The sequence below is a fragment of the Cervus canadensis genome, chromosome 1 (genome assembly GCF_019320065.1).
Source record: "Cervus canadensis isolate Bull #8, Minnesota chromosome 1, ASM1932006v1, whole genome shotgun sequence".
NCBI classification, from domain to species: Eukaryota; Metazoa; Chordata; class Mammalia; order Artiodactyla; family Cervidae; genus Cervus; species Cervus canadensis.
The window spans coordinates 127,413,662-127,432,926 of record NC_057386.1 but is presented as its reverse complement, the minus strand read 5'-3'; the positions used below and the strand labels follow the sequence as shown (position 1 = coordinate 127,432,926).

Sequence of the window (19,265 nt, the reverse complement as noted above, 5' to 3'; positions counted from 1 at the left end):
CCAAGAGTAGCCCCCACTCACTGCAACTAGAGAAAGCCCGCACGTGGCAACGAAGACCCGGCGCAGTCAAACATAAATAAATAATTTTAAAAATACTTTTTAAAAAGTAAGAGATCAGAAATGGCAGTGTTGGAGGCCTTGGAGGAACTTCTGTGAGCAAATCTGGAAAACAGTCTGCAGAGGATAAATATCCTGCAGAGGATAAACTTCATGTGGGCATGAAGTCACCAGAGCAGTGGTCGGGCACTTCTTACTGGATGCTCAGAACACCGCCCATCACATGTAACACACACTAATATAGCCAATACACATGGCTGGACGTAAGGAACAGTAAAGAAAGGAAGGAAGAATCATTTGCTTGTAGGCTTAAGAGAAGATCTGGCTCTGGACTCTACCGATGGTACAGTGGTTAAGACTCCATCTGCTAATGCAGGGGTCACAGCTTCGATCCCTGGTCCAGGAATATCCCTCATGCTGCGGAGCAACTTAGCTCATGCACCTCAGCTATTGAGCCCACACAGCCTAGAGCCCCTACTCTGCAACAAAAGAAGCTATTGCAATGAGAAACCTGTGCACTGCCAACAGAGCAGTAGCCCCTGCTCGCAACAACTAGAGAAAGCTCAAGAGCAGCAATGAAGACCCAGAGCGGCCAAAAGTAAGTTAATTAATTAATTTAAAAAAATATTCAGCTCCTTCTCTCCCATGGATCACATGTCACTAGCTGGGGAGACGTGAGGTCACAGTGAAGCCGTTTTCCTCCCCATCTTGCTGGTCCCACCCTGCAGCTGTCCACATCCTGACCCAAGACATCAGGCAGAAATCACAGGGAATGATCCCCTGCAGGGGCAGCACACCCAGGGCACTTGAGGGGACCCCGACTCACATTCACGCCAAAGTCTGGGGACGTGGAACTCCAAATGGCCCCAATGCTCGCAGCCGCCAGCATGGCCTCTACGGCGTGCGCGCTGTTGGGCAAGTAGCCTGTGGAGAGGACACAGGGAGGACGTTTGGTCAGGGTGTGAGGATGCAGAAGACTTCCAAAAGCACCTCCTAGAGCCAGGGTGGGAGTGGAGAGAGGGGCTGGCTGTGAACAGCTCACAGAGTAGGGCCAGGCCCACTCCACCCACCTGGACAGCTCCTATTCAGATGCCGCAATCACCTGCTGCCAGCCTGACCGCTTCCTGTCATCACCCCACCAACCCACTCCAGTCAGTGACCCCCACAAGATACAGTCTGGCCTCTTCTCCCTCCACTCTAGCACTCACTCTGGGCTCAGTCACAATAGCCTGCCTTCAGTTCTTCAGTTGTTTGAAGCTCCTGCTGCCTCAGGGCCTTTGCACAGGCTGCATGAGCTGTCTAGACACTCCCACCCACACCAGCCTTCCCGACTGGGCTCACACTCATCCTTCAGCACTGAATGCAAATGAAACTCCCGCAGGGAACCCTTCTCTAAGGGCACTCCATGAACTCAGGTGCCCTGGCTAGTCACTCACAAAGCATGCCATATTTCTCCCTCACCAGATTTACCGTAATAATCACCTAAGGAAAATCATAACTGGCAACTTATAACTGGTTCTCTTGTGAGGGCTGGGACTTTGACTGTCTTGGTCTGCTTTACCAAATGCCGTCTGTCACACCCTGCAGATCAAAGCCCTCTGGTAGGCCAGTGGGTGGATGTTTGGATGGAGGGAGGAGAGGAGAGGCTGTAGGGGAATGAAGACAGAGCAGAGACGTATACAAGCCTGAAAGGGGCTCAGGCCCATCTTCAAGCAAGAGGCTGGGCTTCTACAGTAATAGAGGCAGAGAACCTTTATAGCCAACGAGACTATGATTGATTAAACAGATTGCCTTAAATGCTCGAGGAAAGGATCTGTGCACGAGGCACCCAGGGGCAGAAGGGCCAGGGCCTCCCCCAAGCACCGCTCCCTGGTTACACAAAAACCCTTTCTGCTTCAGCACCCCAGGTGCCCTGGACAGCTCTCCTCCTGCTTCTCCTCCCACAGCTCTTAACTGCCTATTTGACAACAGTGGTGGGTACTTCGTTTCTATGGGTTCACCGCATCTCCCAGGCTGGGTGTCCCGGGGACACAGGTCCTACATCACTCACTCAGCAGCCAGGCTCTACCCAGCCCTGGCACATGGCAGGCCCGTTGACAGACATCTGCTGCTGAGGAAAGAGTTGGCTATGAATGCAACTGAAGTGTCTCCACCGTGCCATCGCCTGAGGCAGGGCGAGACTCACCACTCAGGGAGGCTGTGTGACCCTGCTGGCTTTGACACATGGCCAGGAGATGCCCAATTCCCAGATGAGGAAGAGTCGTGAGCAGCTCTAACTACATCCTCAAAGCTCTCCAAGCATCTCTCCATTCAAGCCCCTCTGCCCTGGGTTCCTCACACTGGCTTCTGGGAAGCACAGTCCTCAGTCCTAGTGACTGTCATCAGGTCAAATCAGTGCTCAAGCTGTGACATAAGAAGCGGGGGCCGGTCAGCCAGCACCAGCGTGATGCTGAGGAGCCAAGAGCACGGGAGCAGGCGTCCCCCAAAAAAGCATGGCCAAGAGGTGCCCCCGTATACCCTGTTTTCTGTTTCTCCTTCTCAGAAGTATTTGCTTCAAAGGGAAATTTTTTAAAATAAAAATTGGAGGGGAGAAGAATTACTGGAGGGTAGAAGAACCTCTTGAGTTCCTTTTCTAGGCAGATTAAATTGGACCACAGAAAACCCAAGATATTGTGGTTTCAACCACAAAAATGCCTGCTCTGACCCACTACTCTCACGCGGCCATCACTCAAAAAATACTCATTCTACACCTACTGTGTGCCAGGCCCCCCACGGACTGAGGTGGGGCATGAACAGAAGACAAAGCCTCATCCTCTAGTCCTGGAGGACAGACAGACAGACATGTGCACACACACACACACACACACACACACACACACACACAAACACACAAGTAGTCCTGTGACTTTAGGGAGCCAGTAAGGCAACAAATGTAAATAAAGTGAGGTGAAGAGAGAGTGGCAATGGATTTCTGCACAGGACGGCAGGGCCGGCCCCTGAGCAGAGACCTCAGTGAACCAGGGCGAATCCTTGGATCTACACGGAAACATTCCACCCAGGGTTGAGACAGGCAGCAACGTGGGAGTCATGGCCCTTCCTATAGATTCCTTTCCAGTCAGCTAACACTTAGTGAGCACTCGCTCCACACCCGGCTCCATCATCCAAGAAGGAGTCTCAGGGTCCAGCCCTTTCACACAGCTTACCCCAGGGTAAGGCCACTCTCTCCGCAAACACACACCTGAGCGCCAACTTTCAGTGAGGCCCCGGGAGAGGGGGGATGGGTAACGCTTATACCAACATGCCCGGTGGCTTCTCCTGCTGATGCCCTGGCCTGTGGTCCTGGTCCCACGACCCCTGGGGGTGGGGAGGGCAGCCTCACAGCTGGATCCCCAGGCCTCGTGGACTTTAGAGCCAGAGGAGACCAGTGATCAAATAATCACAAAAACCAAACAGAAAATTACTTGGGTTGGCCAAAAAGTTCACTTGGGTGTTTCTGCAAGCTGTTTGGCCAATCAAATACCAATGACACATTCTCTGAAGACAGAGGATGAGATGCCGACAGAGGGTCCAATGGGGGCAACCCAGGAACTTCCCTGAGTGACTCTGGAGGGTCCAACGGGGGCAACCAGCGGGCTTCCCTGAGAGACACTGTTTGCGGGTAGAGTTACAGGCCAGTGGGAAGAGGCTGGCTCCCCACAAAGGATCTGCTGGACACTTAGGAGGACGGCAGTCAGGGAGGGACTGAGGAAAGGCGAGGGTGTGAGGACGCAGGGAAGGAAGCAAGAATGCAAGGCCTGTGCAGACCTGCCCCTGCGGGGCAGCAGGAGCTAGTCAGCTTCTGAGCAGGGGACTGACACCCTCGGTGCCACGGGGGTTGGTACCTTGAGCAAAGCCGTGTGGCCAGAGGACAGAGAAGCTCTCTCTTTTGGTTTAAGAATGAGATCTGATGTCTGATCCTGGAAGGAACAACTTAAACGATGACCCCCAGCATCACAGCAAAAAGCACACAGAGCCCCAGCTGGCTGTGGACCAGAAATTGTCCCTGGACGCCTCCTCCTTACTGGCCCCACCCGGGATGCTGGAGGATGGGCAGGACTGAGAAGGCACACCTGACTTCTCCACCCACGAGACAATCTGTACAACTAGTCAGGTCAGCCTCTCTGCTGCCCTGTTTAAAGATGAAGAAACTCGAGGTCCCAGGGAGGAGGAATTTCTCGTTCAAACCTACAGGCCCAAAGGCAGCTCCAAATACAGAAAGCAGGCCACCTAACTCCAGGGAGCCTGGTACCCTCGAAGCTGCTAAACAAATTCTCACCAGGAAGGACTACGTGGGAGAAGACGCTGAGTGAGGAAACCCTGGTGGGGATCCCCAGGGACAGGGTGGCCACCAGCCTGGCATGGGGAAGCTGGGGCCCAGGGGCCCTGCTCCTATGCTGTAGCGCCAGTTACAGTCAATTGTTTAACAGAGCTGTGATGAGGTGTCCTGGCCATGAAATTTCATGCCTCAGTATTAAGTAACTCGGGGAATTCCATGGTGGTCTAGTGGTTAGGACTCTGCTCTTTCGCTGCCGAGGGTCCAAGTTCAAGACCTGGTCAGGGATCTAAGAACCCACAAGCAGCATGGCCCAAAAAAATAAATAAATGGAAGTAACTCCTTGTTTAAAATAATCTCCAGAGGCCAAGTATTTTCATGTACTTTATGTTAACAACCTTGTGAACTGAAGCTGTCTGCATGCATGCATGCTAAGTCGCTTCAGTTGTGTCTGACTCTTTGCAACCCTAATGGACTATAGCCCTCCAGGCCCCTCTGTACATGGGATTCTCTGGGCAGGAATACTGGAGTGGGTTGCCGTTTCCTCCTCCCAGGGATTAAGCCCAACTCTCTTGCATCTCCTACAATGGTAGACGAGTTCTTTACTGCTAGCATCACCTGGGAAGCCCTCTCATTTAAATCAACACCCAGTTTTTGATAATGACATTCCTTCCACATTTAAAAAAAATGAATTAGTGAATTTTCTCCCCTGGACCTCAGTTTTTCATCTGGGAAACGAGCAGGTTGGCGGCACCATCCCTGACATCTACATGGTGGAGGAGTGAGTCAGGTGAGTCTCCACTGATAAAACTCCCTCTGCTGGGTTTTCGGGATCAGTCTACAGTCATGTCAACACAAGCAGCGGAAATCACAGCATGGAAAATACCCTCCGAAATTCCTCCAGAAAGCATCACACTGGAGGTGGGCAGACCCAGAAAATGTAGCAGCCAGCTTTTCCCAGCCTTGGAAGAGTCAGTGGTAAAGAACCCAACTGCCAATGCAGGAGACACAGGAGACTCAGGTTAGATCCCTGAGTCAGGAAGATCCCCTAGAGAAGGAAATGGCAACCCACTCCAATATTTTTGCCTGGAAAATCCCATGGACAGAGGAGCCTGGCAGGCTATAGCCCATGGGGTCACAGAGAGTCAGACATGACTGAGCATGCATGCAACCGATGAACTCTCTGGCTTGTGTTTCGTTTAAGGACTACGTTTTGGAACCTCCCTGGCAGTCCAGTGGCTAAGACTCAGTGCTCCCAAAGCAGGGGGCCCAGGTTCAATCCCTGGTTAGGGAACTAGATTCCATGTGCCACAACTAAGAGTTTATATGCCACAATTAAAGAGCCTGTGCATTGCAACTAAGAGTGGGCACAGTTACATGAATAAATAAACCTTTTTTTTTTTTAAAAAAGGACCATGTTTCATTAAAAAAAAATACACAGCTGTGAACACTGGCTCCCACTCAGCATGAAGACACACTCACGTTAGGGCTGGGAGCCGAGGACCCTCACAACCCAGCTCACTCCCGCCAGGCCACACTTTCAGTGATCGTCCTTCCTGGTCTAGTTTGTGCAGCACATGTATATATAAGGCCATGAACAACCTGACCCAACTCCACTGCATTTCTTCCCAGCCACTCCCCTGTTCCCATGGTGACAGGAGCCAGAAATACCCACCAACGACCCGGTCTCCTCTTCTCACGCCCATCTTCCTCATCGCTGCTGCAAACAAAGCAACCTGTTGCCGCAACTCTTCAAAAGTCACCTTCACGATCTCCTCCTTGCCTTCCCCTGGGAAGAGGAAAGGGACAGGTCATCCATGGACTGTCCTAAAAAGAGAGCTCAAATCTTCGAAAAAGACACATGTACCCCAATGTGCATAGCAGCTCCGTTTACAATAGCCAGGACATGGACGCAAACTAGATGTCCATCGACTCATGAACGTATAAAGAAGATGTGGTACATATACACAATGAAATAGTACTCTGCCATAAAAAAGAACAAATTTGAGTCAGTTCCAGTGAGGTGGATGAACCTAAAGCCTGTTATACATTGTGAAATAAGTCAGAAAAACAAATATGCTATATTAATATATATATATGGAATCTAGAAAAATGATACTGATGAACCTACTGGCAGGGAAGCAAAGCAGATGCAGATGTAGAGAAAGGACTTGTGGACACAGTGGGGAAGCGAGAGAGTGAGGCGAGTGGAGAAGGCAGCATCGACATACATACACTGTCAGGTGTGAGATGGGCAGCTGGTGAGAAGTCTGCTGTGTGGCACAGGGAGGCCAGTCCGGCACTGTGATCACCTGGAGGGATGGGCTGGGGCGAGGGGAGGGAGGCGGGGAAGGAAGGGGATGTATGTAGAATCATGGCTGATTCGTGTTGTCGTATTGCAGAAACCAACACGACATGTCAAAAAAAAAAATTTAATTTAAAAAAACAAAAAAAGGTTCTAGGGAATTCCCTGGTGGTCCAGTGGTTAGGGCTCCATGATTCCACTGCAGGGGGCTTGGGTCTGATCCCTGGTTAGGGAACTAAGGTCCCACACTCCACACAACCAAAAAACAAAATAAATTTTTCAAAAAAGAGAGATTCTGAGTCACAGACATGGATGAAACTCACACCTATACAAATACAGGTTAGAAAACATGCCTGGGAGACGTTACACAGATGCAGAGAATGCAAACAAGATACAGATTTACCAAACATTACAGAAAAGAAAGGCTGTGGGAAAGGGCACCTCTGAGACACACACTCAGAATCTGCCATTAAAAAATTTCTTTTTTCAAAAAAAAAATTTCTTTTTTCACTATTAGCAATGCTTTTATAAAGTGAAGAATTCTTTGATTTGGTTGTGATTTTTTTAATATATATAAATTCCCAAGGGCTGGGGGAGGAAAAGGGGAAATCAATGTTTAGTGGGTACAGAGTCTCAGTGAAAAAGTTCCAGAGATCTACTGCACGGCAGTGTGAATATACTTAACACCACTGAATTGGACACTCAAAAAATGGTTAAGATGGTAAAGTTACTATTTTGTGTTCTCATCACACACGTGTACACACACACACACACACACACACACACAAAATCCAAAGGTGCCAAAATACTGTTTGGAAATAAAATATCAGATATCGAATGCTTCAGAACTGGGACTTCCCTGGCGGCCCAATGGTTAGAACTCCATGCTTCCAGTGCAGAGGGCCAGGGTTCGATCCCTGGTCCAGGAACTAAGATCTCTAGGGCCAGCTGGTGTAGCTAAAAAATTAAAACAAAACAAAAAATACACAATAAGAGAGGAAAACCAAGCAGCTGCTGGGACTCACGTGCGACGTAAAGGGCCACTCTGTCGTTCTCTTTGTGTTGCAGGAGGTTTTCTGCATAGTTGAGGCGACTGCCTTTGAACCACTCAGGCACGTCGGCGATCCCTTTGGATGTGTCCACGACCTACAGGGACAACAGCAAACCAAGACACACATGCACGAGAGGGTAACACCAAGGATGCGTACAAGTGACTCTGCGTCCCAGGAAGCCAGCTAACCAACTGGCCCAAAGCGACGCTAGATCGTTTTACAGACTGAACGCTGACCTGGCCCGAGGGCTGGAAACTGGAAACAGAAATGAAGGCAGTACTGTGTACCTAACAGTTGCTGAGAGATCTTAAGCATTCTCACCAGGAAAAAAAAAGTAACTGCGAGGTGATGGCTGTGTCAATTATCTTGGAAATCATTCCACAAGGCGCGTGTGTATGTATGTATGTGTGTGTGTATATATATATAAAGTCATCACATGTACACTTGAAATACATAATTATATATAGCAATTATTCCTCACTAACATTAAAAAAAATTAATCCAAGGGAAAACACCATCCCCACTAATTTACTCTGTCAACAATTATTAAGCCCCTACTTTATGAGAGATGTTGATGAGAGAAAGTAAACAAGACAGACATAGCAGCTGCCCAGTGTTCCAGGTATAACCAGGAGCATAGAAACCAGGGGGTCAAAGTGCAGGGCCTACCTGACCCTCCCACCACAGTTTTCAGAAAGCAGGATCCCTGCCTCCATCCTCAGGGGCTGGAACCTTGGTTTTCTTCCCCAAGTGCCTACAGATGAACCTTTCAGAATGGCTCACCTCACAATCAAACAAACAACACAACAAGTGAAACTTTGAATAACAGAATTCCTAGTCCCTCGATATTTATTGAGGATAAAGATCTGGGAAAAAGAAACCTTTAAAATCCAGGTTAGGGGGACTTCTCTGGTAGTCCAGAGGTTAAGAATTTGCCTTGCAATGCAGGGGACTCAGGATCAATCCCTGGTCAGGGAACTAAGACCCCACATGCCTCCAAGCAACTAAGCCCATGTGCCACAAGTACTGAAGCCCATGTGCTCTGGAGCCCTCGATCAGCAACTACTGAGGAGGTGCACCACAACTAGAGGGTCTGTGTGCTGCCAGAAGGATCTGGCATGACACAATGAAGACTCGACACAGCCAAATAAATAAATATTAAAATAAAATAAAATAAAATAAAATCCAGGTTAGGGACTTCCCTGGTGGTGCAGTGGTTAAGACCCTGAGCTTCCTCTGCAGGGAGCACAGGTTCGATCCCTGGTCAGGGACCTAAGATGCCACATGCTGCACCGCCAAAAATAAAATAAAATCCAGTTTAACAACAAAACTGATAGTTTAAAAAACAATTATGTGAATGTGTGTAGCATCACTGAATGTATACTTTTAAATGGATAAAATGGTAAATTTTGTGTTATGTGTATTTTACCACAACTCTAACAATTTTTAATAAAATAAAAACAAAGCAATGCCCTACTCTTAGGATCACTCAGAGTGCCAAGACAGGGCCTGGGATCCATGCTCACTGGGGGGGCTCCAAGTCCACAGAGCACCCATGAGGTCCTCAACCCCAAAACAATGCCCCAACAATTCTCTGAAGCAAGGACTTTTTCCCACTGTTGTGAGGATTTAAAATAAGACAGGATTTAGTCTTCCCCCAGATTAACACTTCATTTTGAATCATAACCACAAGCCCCCCAAATTAATGATTTTGCAACATAACCACAAAAAGAATGTGTAAGCGAAATCTCTACTTACCTCATCATATATGCGTGAGAAGACAATTCCACTGAATTTCCAGAATTCTGCCCAGAAGTCTGAATACGACTCAACTGACCAATGATACAGGTCATCATAATTTTCTGGAAAATAAAGACATACAGCTCAGATAAATCCTGGGAGGAGACTTAGTTCAATGATAAGATGGAGTTACATGTGTCTGAAGGCTTCAAAGGCATCTGATGAGAAAGGATCTTGGGAGAGCAGGGGACCTTAGTCTTTGTTGAAGCAAACCCACCACTGCTAGTCCCCAAAAGGAACCAAAGCAATGAGGCAGCTGAGTTTTTATCTTAGCCAGCATGCCTGAGACCATGGACTCTGGACCCAGAAGGCCTGGGTTCAAATCCCATCTTGGCCATTTGTTAGCTGTGAGGCTTCAGGCAAGCTCTGTAAGTGCTATGTCTCTGTTTCCCCATCTGTAAAATGGAAATGATTAATAATAACCTGCTTCACAGGGCAAATATGAGGATTTCAATGAGCCCATGTATAAAATGCTTAGGGGCTTCCCACATGGTGCTAGTGGTAAAGAATCCATCTGCCAATGCTGGAGATGCACATTCGGTCCCTGGGTCAGGAAGATTCCCTGGAGGAGGGCATGGCAACTCACTCCAGTACTCCTGCCTGGAGAATCCCATGGACAGAGGATGCTGGCAACCTACAGTCCATAGAGTCATAAAGAATCAGACATGACTAAAGTGACTTAGCACATTATTATACCATACAAACTCAGAAAACCTATGTTCAATAGATTTGGAAATTCAGTCCAAAACTGGAAGCTTGCCAATGACTCTTTACACCAAGACAACGCTATGGGGATTTTTTTGTATTATTTACTTATTTTGATTTCTGAGTAAGCGCTACATTCACAGGATTCAAAATTACAATGACAACGCTATGGGGATTTTTTTGTATTATTTACTTATTTTGATTTCTGAGTAAGCGCTACATTCACAGGATTCAAAATTACAAATTAAATAAAAGATTACATGATTAAAAAATAAAAAGCCTCCCTCTCTCTAACCCCCAAAACCCTCTAACTTTTCTGGTCCAGAGGTAACCAGTGAAAGAGATTTTTTTTGGTGTGACTTTGCAGATTTTATGTGTCAGCAAATACATCCCTCTGCCTCCCACTTTTACACAAATGGAGGCACGTTCTTCTCAGCAGGTTCTAATCCTGGGACCACAGGAAAGTCCTATCCCCTCTTTGGGCCTTTTTAATCACAGTATGTTTTCAACAGGACTTAAAATTCATCCACTGGTGCCCCCAGAGATGGTAACAGTTCAGCAGGAAGCTGACCAATAGGTCAAGTTCTCTCATTCCATCACTCAACTACAGATTTCATCATCTTCACTGGGGGTTCATCCAGAGGATGAGACATAGTGATCCCTGCCCTTAGCACTGTCCCTCCTCCATGTGGCATCCAGTAATTTTCTTTTTAAGAGTTTTTTTTTTTTTTTGCTGCACCAGATCTTAGTTATGGTACGTGGGATCTAGTACCCTGACCAGGGATTGAACCTGAGCCCCCTGCATTGGAAGCTCAGTCCTAGCCACTGGACCACCAGGGAAGTCCCAGCATCCAGTATTTGTTCTCAGTCATGCTGGACATGGGAGCCAGAGGAAGAGAGCAATTGCTGAGAGCCAGGGCGGCAGGGGCTGGGGGCTAGGACCAGGGAGGAAGCCAAGAGCCCAAGCCATGGGGCATCTCTGGCAGCAGAGATTGGGACAAAGTGGGAAGAGTCAGCACAGCCGTGATGAGGGGAGAGGGGGGTCTTAGAGCTCTGAGTTCAAGAAAGAGAAGCTGGTTTCCCAACAATGATGCCTGCCCCTCTTCCAAACCCTACAAGAGAACCTCCCCCAAGCCCTGCCCTATATCTACTCAAGCCAGGAGCCACAGGCCAGGTCGACTACGCTCACAGGGAAAGACACCAGGGATGGTGCATCTGAAAGCCGGGAGCCAGCCCTGACTCTCAACATGGTGCTTGGGGAGCTCAGGCGGTCCATGCTGTCTCTCTGGGACTGTTTCTCTCGAGTGTCATCTGGAAACTGGCTGGAGACGGCCCCGGGTCCTCCCATGACAGCGCAGAGTTAACCTGCCCCCCAGGGCCAGGCTGGATGACTGGCTTCAAACCCCAGCTCTTGTCACTTACTAGACAGCGGCCTTGGGCTGGCTACTTCACCTCTCTGAGCCTCAGCATCCTCACCTGTGACACGGGGACAACGGCAGAGAGCACGCTGCTCAGACACTGGCTTCAGGGCCGACCATCCGGGTGCAAGTCCTGCCACTTACCTTCCTTAAGATACTGGTACTTATCATGGGGTCACTGCAAGGACCGCCTGAGTCAAAGCAGAGAATGCACTAAGAACAGTGCTTGTCAGAGAGGAGGGCCCAAACATGTGACCCTGAGCATCACTCGTGACACATGACGGGCCTCCTGACCGCACCGCGTGGGCTCAGACAAGGAGACAGGGGTGAGCAAGCACGTGTTCGCAGGAGCCTGCTGCCATGGTCTCCGCCAAGGAAGGCAGTGCCAGGCCCAGGGCGCTTCTCTGGCAGCAGAGCCTCTGGAAGGCCTGGAGGAAACTGCACTAGACAAACAGGACCTGCAGGTCCTCCCTCTCCTAGGCCTTTTTTTTTTTTAATCACCTTGGTCCTCACAAATTGCAAAGAGCTCTGGCACCAAAACCTCCCCCAGGCTGACAAAAGAGATGGAGCAGGAGCTTGAAACACAGGCCTCCCCTGAAGACCTTGAGAGCCCATAACAAACTGCATCCTCAACAGTATCTAGCAGAGTGGAGGAATGTAACCAGCCTGCCAACCCATGAGCTAGAAGTCACAACGGCATCTCAACTTCACGAGGACCCATGGAGAAGTGGGTGGAGTGTGTGCCCAAATTCTCCCACTGCCCACAACTCTCCAGCAAAGCAGGGACTCTGGGGTTTCTGTTCACACACATACACCCCAACCTGGGCTCAGAGGCTGCAATCCAGACACCTGGGTGACCAACCACAGGCACATCTCATTCAGTCTGCACAATGCTCAGAAAGAAACAGAACCAGCTGATACTAAATTTGGGTTTCTGAATGAAATTCAGAATTTCTGACTTCTCCCGAGAAGAGAGGGCATCTTGATTGTGGGAGCCGGCCAACAGGTGTCTCCTCCCTGCCCCCGGCTGAACTGGGCTGATCTGAAGAACCAACCAGCTGTTACAGAAATGACCGAGTGCCTTGTGAGGCTGGGTCAGAAGGTCATAGGACACTGAAGTTCTTGCTGTCATGATCACCTGCTCTGCAAGAAGCCAGTGGCCACGTTGGCAGGACACTCAAGCAGTCCTAGGTGGCAAGTAGCGGAGGCCCCCTGCCCACAACAAGCAATGACTCACTGCCACGCGAGCCAGCCCCTGAATAGTGTGGCTGCCAGTCTCGGTCCAGCCTTCAGATGAGAACAGATAGATGCAGCCTCGGGAGACCCAGAGCTAGAACTGTCCAGCTAAGCCCCTCCTAGAAGCCTGGCCCATGGAAACTGAGAGATACTAAATAACTACTGTCATTTTACATCACTAAGTCCTGGGGTGATTCGCAAAGAAGCAACAGGTAGCAGAAACACAACATGGTGACAAACAGCTAAAGCAGGTAACAACTTGGCCACTCGGCCCTTCACACACTTTCGAGAGGCAACCTGATACTGCAGTTCAGGGCACTGACTCCAGCCCTACTGCTCACAGCTGTGAGACCTCAGCCAAGATTCTGAGCCTCCAGTTTCTCAGCTGGGAAACTTGATGAAAGCCCCATCTATCTGGCCAGGTTACTGAGGATTAAGTTAGTTAATCCATGTAAAGTTCCCAAATGAGGCCTGGCATGTAGGAAGGGCTCCCTAAACATTCACTGTTATTAATATCTCATCACCTGCCTGGTCCCTGCAGGCATCTGAGTTTGTAAGCCCCACCTGCAGCTTCACCTCCCCACTTGTGAGAATTCTGACCCGCCTGCACCTTTCACATCTCAGCTCAAGGTCCTGTCAGCCCCCTTTAGCAGCATCCTAACAGCCCCAGAGCTCAGAAGGTGGGCGGCACACGCCCCTACACCCGCCGCTCAGCACTGCTACCTTTGTGAAAGCCTTCTCCCCACAAGGACACTTGAGCTGTTTGAGAATGGAGACCAAGCCTTCTTTGTGTTGGCCAGTTTTCCCCCAGACGCTGGCCTGCAGAGATGAGCTGCAGTTTGTGATGCAAAGGCGCTTGGCCCAGTCCTCCAGAACAGTGTGTACTGGGACTTTCCTGGTGGTCCAGTGGCTAAAGGCTCCGGGCTCCCAATGCAAGGGGGCAGAGTTTGACCACTGGAACTAGAGTTTGACCACTGGAACTAGATCCCACCTGCTGCAACACAGATCAAAGACCCCATGCGCTGCAGCTTAAAGACCTAGCACAGTCAAATAAACATATATATTTTTTAATGGCTGTGTATAAGAAGCAAAAAGTAATGTGTGCCATAAAGCTGGTGGCACTCCCCTAATGACTGAGAACTGGTACATGTAGTATGCCCCCTGGGGCCTTGCAAACAAGGCCAAGTGTCATACGCTTGGCTGGGGCTGCAGGCCGCCCCCAAGGTCTAGGTGGGCATGCTGCGGATTCCCAGACGAACTCTGCTGGAAGCCATGACAAGAGCCAACCAACCTACAGTTCTGGTCCTGGAAGAGACTGCACAGTTCCAGGGAGGCCCTGCCCCTCCAAAACACAAGGATAGAATCCTCCCGCTGACAGTGGTCTGGGGGGAGCTGGGGAATGCCCCCCCCATTCATCCCATCTCAGGGCTGCAGTAGGGCTGAGCCAGCCTGTGAGGATGCATACCTTGCTCTCTCCCTGCATCCAGACAAGAGCATTGCTCAGTGCTGCCTACCAGCCACACACCAGCCACTGCTGATGGCACAGACAACACAAGTTCAAGGGTGCTGTCTTTAAGCAAATAAAAAGGCTCACAAATAGGGGATTCCCTGGTGGTCCAGTGGGTAGGACTCCATACCCCCACTGCAGGGGGCACAGGTTCAATCCCTGGTCAGGGAACGAAGATCCCGCATGCCTCACAGACAAAAAAAAAAAAAAACATGCTCACAAGTAAACGAAAAAGCAAGCCAGGTTAAAAGTCCAAATTATATGCAATTGGAGAGAGAGGAAAAGAAAGTGGTCAAAGAGAATAATCAGAGAAGACAGCATTTGAGTTGGCTCCTAAAGCAAAGCCCAAAATGTCCAGGGCCAGGCCTGTGGAAAGGAGAGAAGGCAGGGTGGGTTAACTATCAGGAGTAGAAGAGGAGGAAGAGAAAAAAAAAACCAAGGTCTAAAGCACTCCCAGACCAAGAGAGGAGCCCCACTCAGCTCAGCTGATGCCACCTGTGGGGACACGAACCCATCATCATGGGCTGGTGAGTTTGCCAAAGAAGCTGGAATTCTTGCTTTTCCTATGCAGTCTCTCAAGGAGACTGCAACTCAGTGTGAGAAGCCCAAACTAAGTCTGCAGGTTCACCCTCGCCAGCAGGCCACCAGTCCCAGCCTTGAAGGGCAGACTGGGGTTGGGCAGGCAGTCTGGGGGCAACTGGTGCCTGCCAGTGTCTGCTCAGCCACCCCCACTGGCCAGGTGTGGCAGAGCGCTCAGCCTGATCGCCCTCACGCCCACCCAATGATGTTGGTCCTCTCATTATGCCCATTTTACAGATGAGGAAACCAAGGCTCAGGAGATCCGGTGACTTCCCCCTGACCACACAACCAGTAAGTGGCAGAGCCAGTTCAGAATCCCGACAGTCGGATGACAGCTCAGCCTCAGGCATCTCACAAGACTGCCCTTCTGTGAAATCATTTTGTAAAGTGTCAGGGAGAACAGCTGGCAGAAGAAAAAGAGACATGGAATCAAGGCAAGGAAACACAAAAGGAGGATGTGGTTCCATTCATGGCTCTTGGCGGGAATCAGGTCTGTGCCCCAGGGAGTTTCCTGGCGGTCCAGTGGTTGGGACTCTGTGCTCTCACTGCCGAGGGCCCAGGTTCAACCCACGGTGGGGGAACTAAGATCCCAGAAGCTGTGCGGTGTAACCAAAAAGAAACAACTCTGTCCCCCAGTCCAACACACATTAACTTACCAACTATTACCTGGAAAGAAGGCCTGGAGAGTAATAAGCCACACCTGTCTCTAGGGAGCAGGCAGCCGGGAGAGGGAGGGAGCTGGGTGAGCAAGGGAAGGGGCTACCTGTGGACGCTTTGAAGCCCACCGTGCTGTGGACACGGAAGCTGCCAGGTGGCAGGATGTGCAAATCCACGGTCAACAAGGAGCCATTGTGAGCCTCAGAGCCCAGGTGTGACCAACCAGACCTTCGCGTCAAGGCTGCTCAGGCAAAGCCCGCAGGCAGCAGGTACGGAAGAGAAGAGAAGCAGGAAGGAGGAAAACCAGCCACTGTTCACGGAAGAGGAAACCAGGGCCCCCAGGGAGATGCGGGCACTGGGGTGGGAAGGGGACCAGGCTGGAAGGCAGACCACCCAAGTCTCCATTCCTGCGGGGGCTCCCTGAGGACAGTGATGCCACCAACAGAAACACAGGAGTCCCTGTAGCCGGCAGAGGGGCGAGACGAGGGGGAAAGGGTCACAATGAGATGAAAATCGCTGAAGGGAGGATGCAGGAAGTAGGTGGACAGCCAGAAGAGAGCTAAGGAGAAGCTTCTCATTCAGAAAAGGGCCATCTCACCCAAGTGGCTCCTGAGGACAGGGAGGGAGCTGGAAAGGGGGTCCTGGGCTAGGTTCGGTTTGGGGCTGGGAGTGTAAACACGTAAGGGGAAGGAATTCCACCCCAATCCCAGAGACAGCCTCCTGCCTGAGCATCATCCATCTCCTCGATGCCCAGAATCCAGGCTGGCCTCTAGCAGTGTCAGCCTGGAGGGGTGGGGGGCGGGGGCACCGTGATGGGTCAGCACCAGGTAATGTGGCTGGCAAGTGACCCACCCTTCAACAGAAGGGAAGAGCTAAGGGTCAAAGAAGACCTGGGTCAGAGAGACAAAAGCCCTGGGGATGGGAGGGTAAGACTCCAGGGAGCACTCCTCACAGGTAGGAATGCCTAACAAGGGATCACTCAGTCCACTGGGGTTCCAAGACCAGAGGGGCTACCCTACCAGGGAGATGGATACTGCAGAGAAGAAGAGACTGGCCCCCTGAAAAGAGAGGAAGTGACACCCCGCACAGACACGCGGGCAAAACCCCACAGTCAGAAGATGTCCCACCCCCTAGGGAAGGGGCCCCTCTGTCCAGTGGCTCCTCCAACCCCCAGAAGCGGGAAGATGAAAATCAGGAGACCATTCTAACAACTAAGAGGGGCCCTGACCCCAACGTCCAGGAAAAAGGGGCTCCCGGGACTCCTGGAGGAGTGTCTCTCTGCCAAGTGGTCCCTCGGACGGCCAAGGGAGGAGCCCGATTTCTGAAAGCCCCTGGTCCAGCCAAGAGGTGGCCGGGGAGCCCCCTGGGACGCGCGCCCCGCACTCACCCAGTGCCAGGCCGCAGGCGGCGCCCACGGCCGCCCGGAAGCGGTCCATCTGCGTGTTCTTCTTGCTGTCAGGCTCCCACATCACCTGGCACTCCAGGATCTCCTCCCGCCCGGCCCGCGGTTCCTTGGACATGGCTGCGGCGGGGAAGGCCGGCGGGAAGGCCGGGACTGCGCGGGGGATCGGGACTGGGCCGGGGACCCAGCCGGCGGCGGCGGGAGAGGCCGGGGAGCGAGACCCCGGGTGAGCGGCGAGGCAGACGTGGAGCAACTGCACGCGGAGCAGCCGCCCCGCCCGGACTCCCAGCGAGCCCCGCCCCCCAAAGCCCCCGCCCTTCGAAGGCACCGCCTCTCCCGAATGTAACCCTCCGCGGGCGCCGCGCCTCGAAAAGGAGTGCTGCCGCCTCTCCGGGACTACAACCTGCGCGCCCAACCGGTGGTGCTGCGCAGGCGCGTTGGGCTGGGCTCCGCAGCCTCACCTGGAGCGCGAAGGGGTTAAACCAGGGCCCGAAGTCGAGGTAGAGCCCGCAGGCTCGTTCATGTGTTCTTTTGTTCACGATTGATTTTTTTTTTTTTTTTTGGTCCTACCGGTATTTACCGAGCGCCTGCCGGGTACCGGGCACTGTGCAGGCTTTGCAGATACATCACCGAGCGAAGCGTAATTCCTGCCCTCAGTCAACAAGAGATAAGGGGGTGGGGGACAGGTGTGGGGAGGAGCGGGGTCAATCAACAAATACATTATATAAATGTCATATATAGTATAATACGTACAATAAAAAACAGTATACCAATGAGTATCATACATAAAAAAGTAATATAATATTATTCACATAATAAAAGGTAATAAGTGCTATGAAAAATCAGGGAAGAGTAGAAAACATGTGAGGAGTGTTTCTATTTGAAAAAGGTTGTCAGGGAAGGTCCCATTAAGAAGGTTATTATATCAATAACTTGAGGTAGGAGTGAGCTACTTAGTAACCTGGAGAAAAGTTTCCAGGCTGAGGGAACAGCAGGTGCTAAGGTCCTGAGGCAGGAGAGTGTTGGATGTGGTTAGTGAATTAGCTGAGAGGCCAGTGTCTTTTCACTTGAGACCTAGAGTAGAAGACAAGGTCAATGAAGGAAGAGACAGAAGCTCAGGTGGGTTCCTGGAGACCAATGAAGATTTTGGCTTTTACCTTGGTGACACGAGACCATTGAAAGGTTGTGAGCAGAAGGACATACTCTGACTGTCATAGGAGTCTGGCTGCAGCATTGAGAAGAGTCTTCAGGAAGCAAGGGTATAAGCAGGAGGACTGATTAAGGTGATGTTTCAAGAGATGATGTTTGCTATGGAGATGGAGAGGAAACTGCCATAGGATCTCTTTTTTTTTTTTTAACTGCGCTGGGCCTTCGTTGCTGCCCGTGGGCTCTCTCTAGCATGTAATCTTTTCATTTCAGTGGTTTCTCTTGTGGAGCACAGGCCCCAGGGTGTGTGGGCTTCAGTAGTTGTGGTGCACCGGCCTCGTTGCCCAACAGTGGGATCCTGCCCTCCCACCACCACCTGCTTTGGAACTCATGTCCCCTGAATTGCAAGGCAGGCCCTCAACCACTGGACTACCAGGGAAACCTGTGATGGGAGTTATTTTGAAGTTTCATTTGCTGTACTCTTATTGCACCTTGGCACTGTTCTGGGGGCCTTCCCATATTCCTCATTATTTATTCTGACAGCAACCCAGTCAGCTTCTCCCAAGTAACAGTTTTTTGCAGTGCTGGCATTTTAGGAACCCCCTCCCTCCACCACTTAATCTTAAATAGCTCCCATCTCCCAGTCACGACATAAACATAGGTGCTAGCTTAGAACAGAGTATTTACTATGTTAACACAACTTCCAGAATTTCCCCTTCCCCTGACCTCCAAGTTCTGAGGCCAATTCTAGCTCTGTCTGCAAGTCACCTCCTTTGTGAAGGCGGCTGCATCTGTGCTAAGTCACTTGAGTCATGTCCAACTTTTTGTGACCGTACAGACTGTAGCCCACCAGGCTCTGCTGTCTGTAGGATTTCCCAGGCTAGAATACTGGAGTGGGTTGCCATTCCCTTTTCCAGGGGATCTTCCCAACCCAGGGATCGAACCCAGGTTTCCCATATTGCAGGTGGATTCTTTACCATCTGAGCCACCAGGGAAGCCCAGAGAAGGGTGGGAGTCCATCTCAACTCAGAAAGCTCATCTTGGAGGGACTCTTGTTTATATGTTCACCTCTTTAACGCTGGACTGCAG

At 50.8% G+C, this 19,265-nt stretch overlaps 1 protein-coding gene across 2 annotated transcripts in view; it reads right to left on the bottom strand.

Moving 5' to 3' along the window:
* The window catches only part of AACS (acetoacetyl-CoA synthetase), a 53,262-nt gene extending 35,935 nt beyond the window's left edge, over positions 1-17,327 (bottom strand). Inside the window, exons 1-5 of one of the 2 annotated variants that reach the window (XM_043442682.1) lie at positions 17,016-17,327; positions 9,485-9,588; positions 7,700-7,820; positions 6,045-6,158; positions 884-981 (exon numbers count right to left, since the gene is read on the bottom strand). In XM_043442682.1, coding sequence (XP_043298617.1) covers positions 884-981; positions 6,045-6,158; positions 7,700-7,820; positions 9,485-9,588; positions 17,016-17,148 — 570 coding nt within the window. In that variant the 5' untranslated portion in view covers positions 17,149-17,327. The remainder of the gene's footprint in view (positions 1-883; positions 982-6,044; positions 6,159-7,699; positions 7,821-9,484; positions 9,589-17,015) is intronic. The other variant, XM_043442672.1, reaches the window with a different exon arrangement.
* Between the last annotated feature and the right edge of the window lie 1,938 nt (positions 17,328-19,265).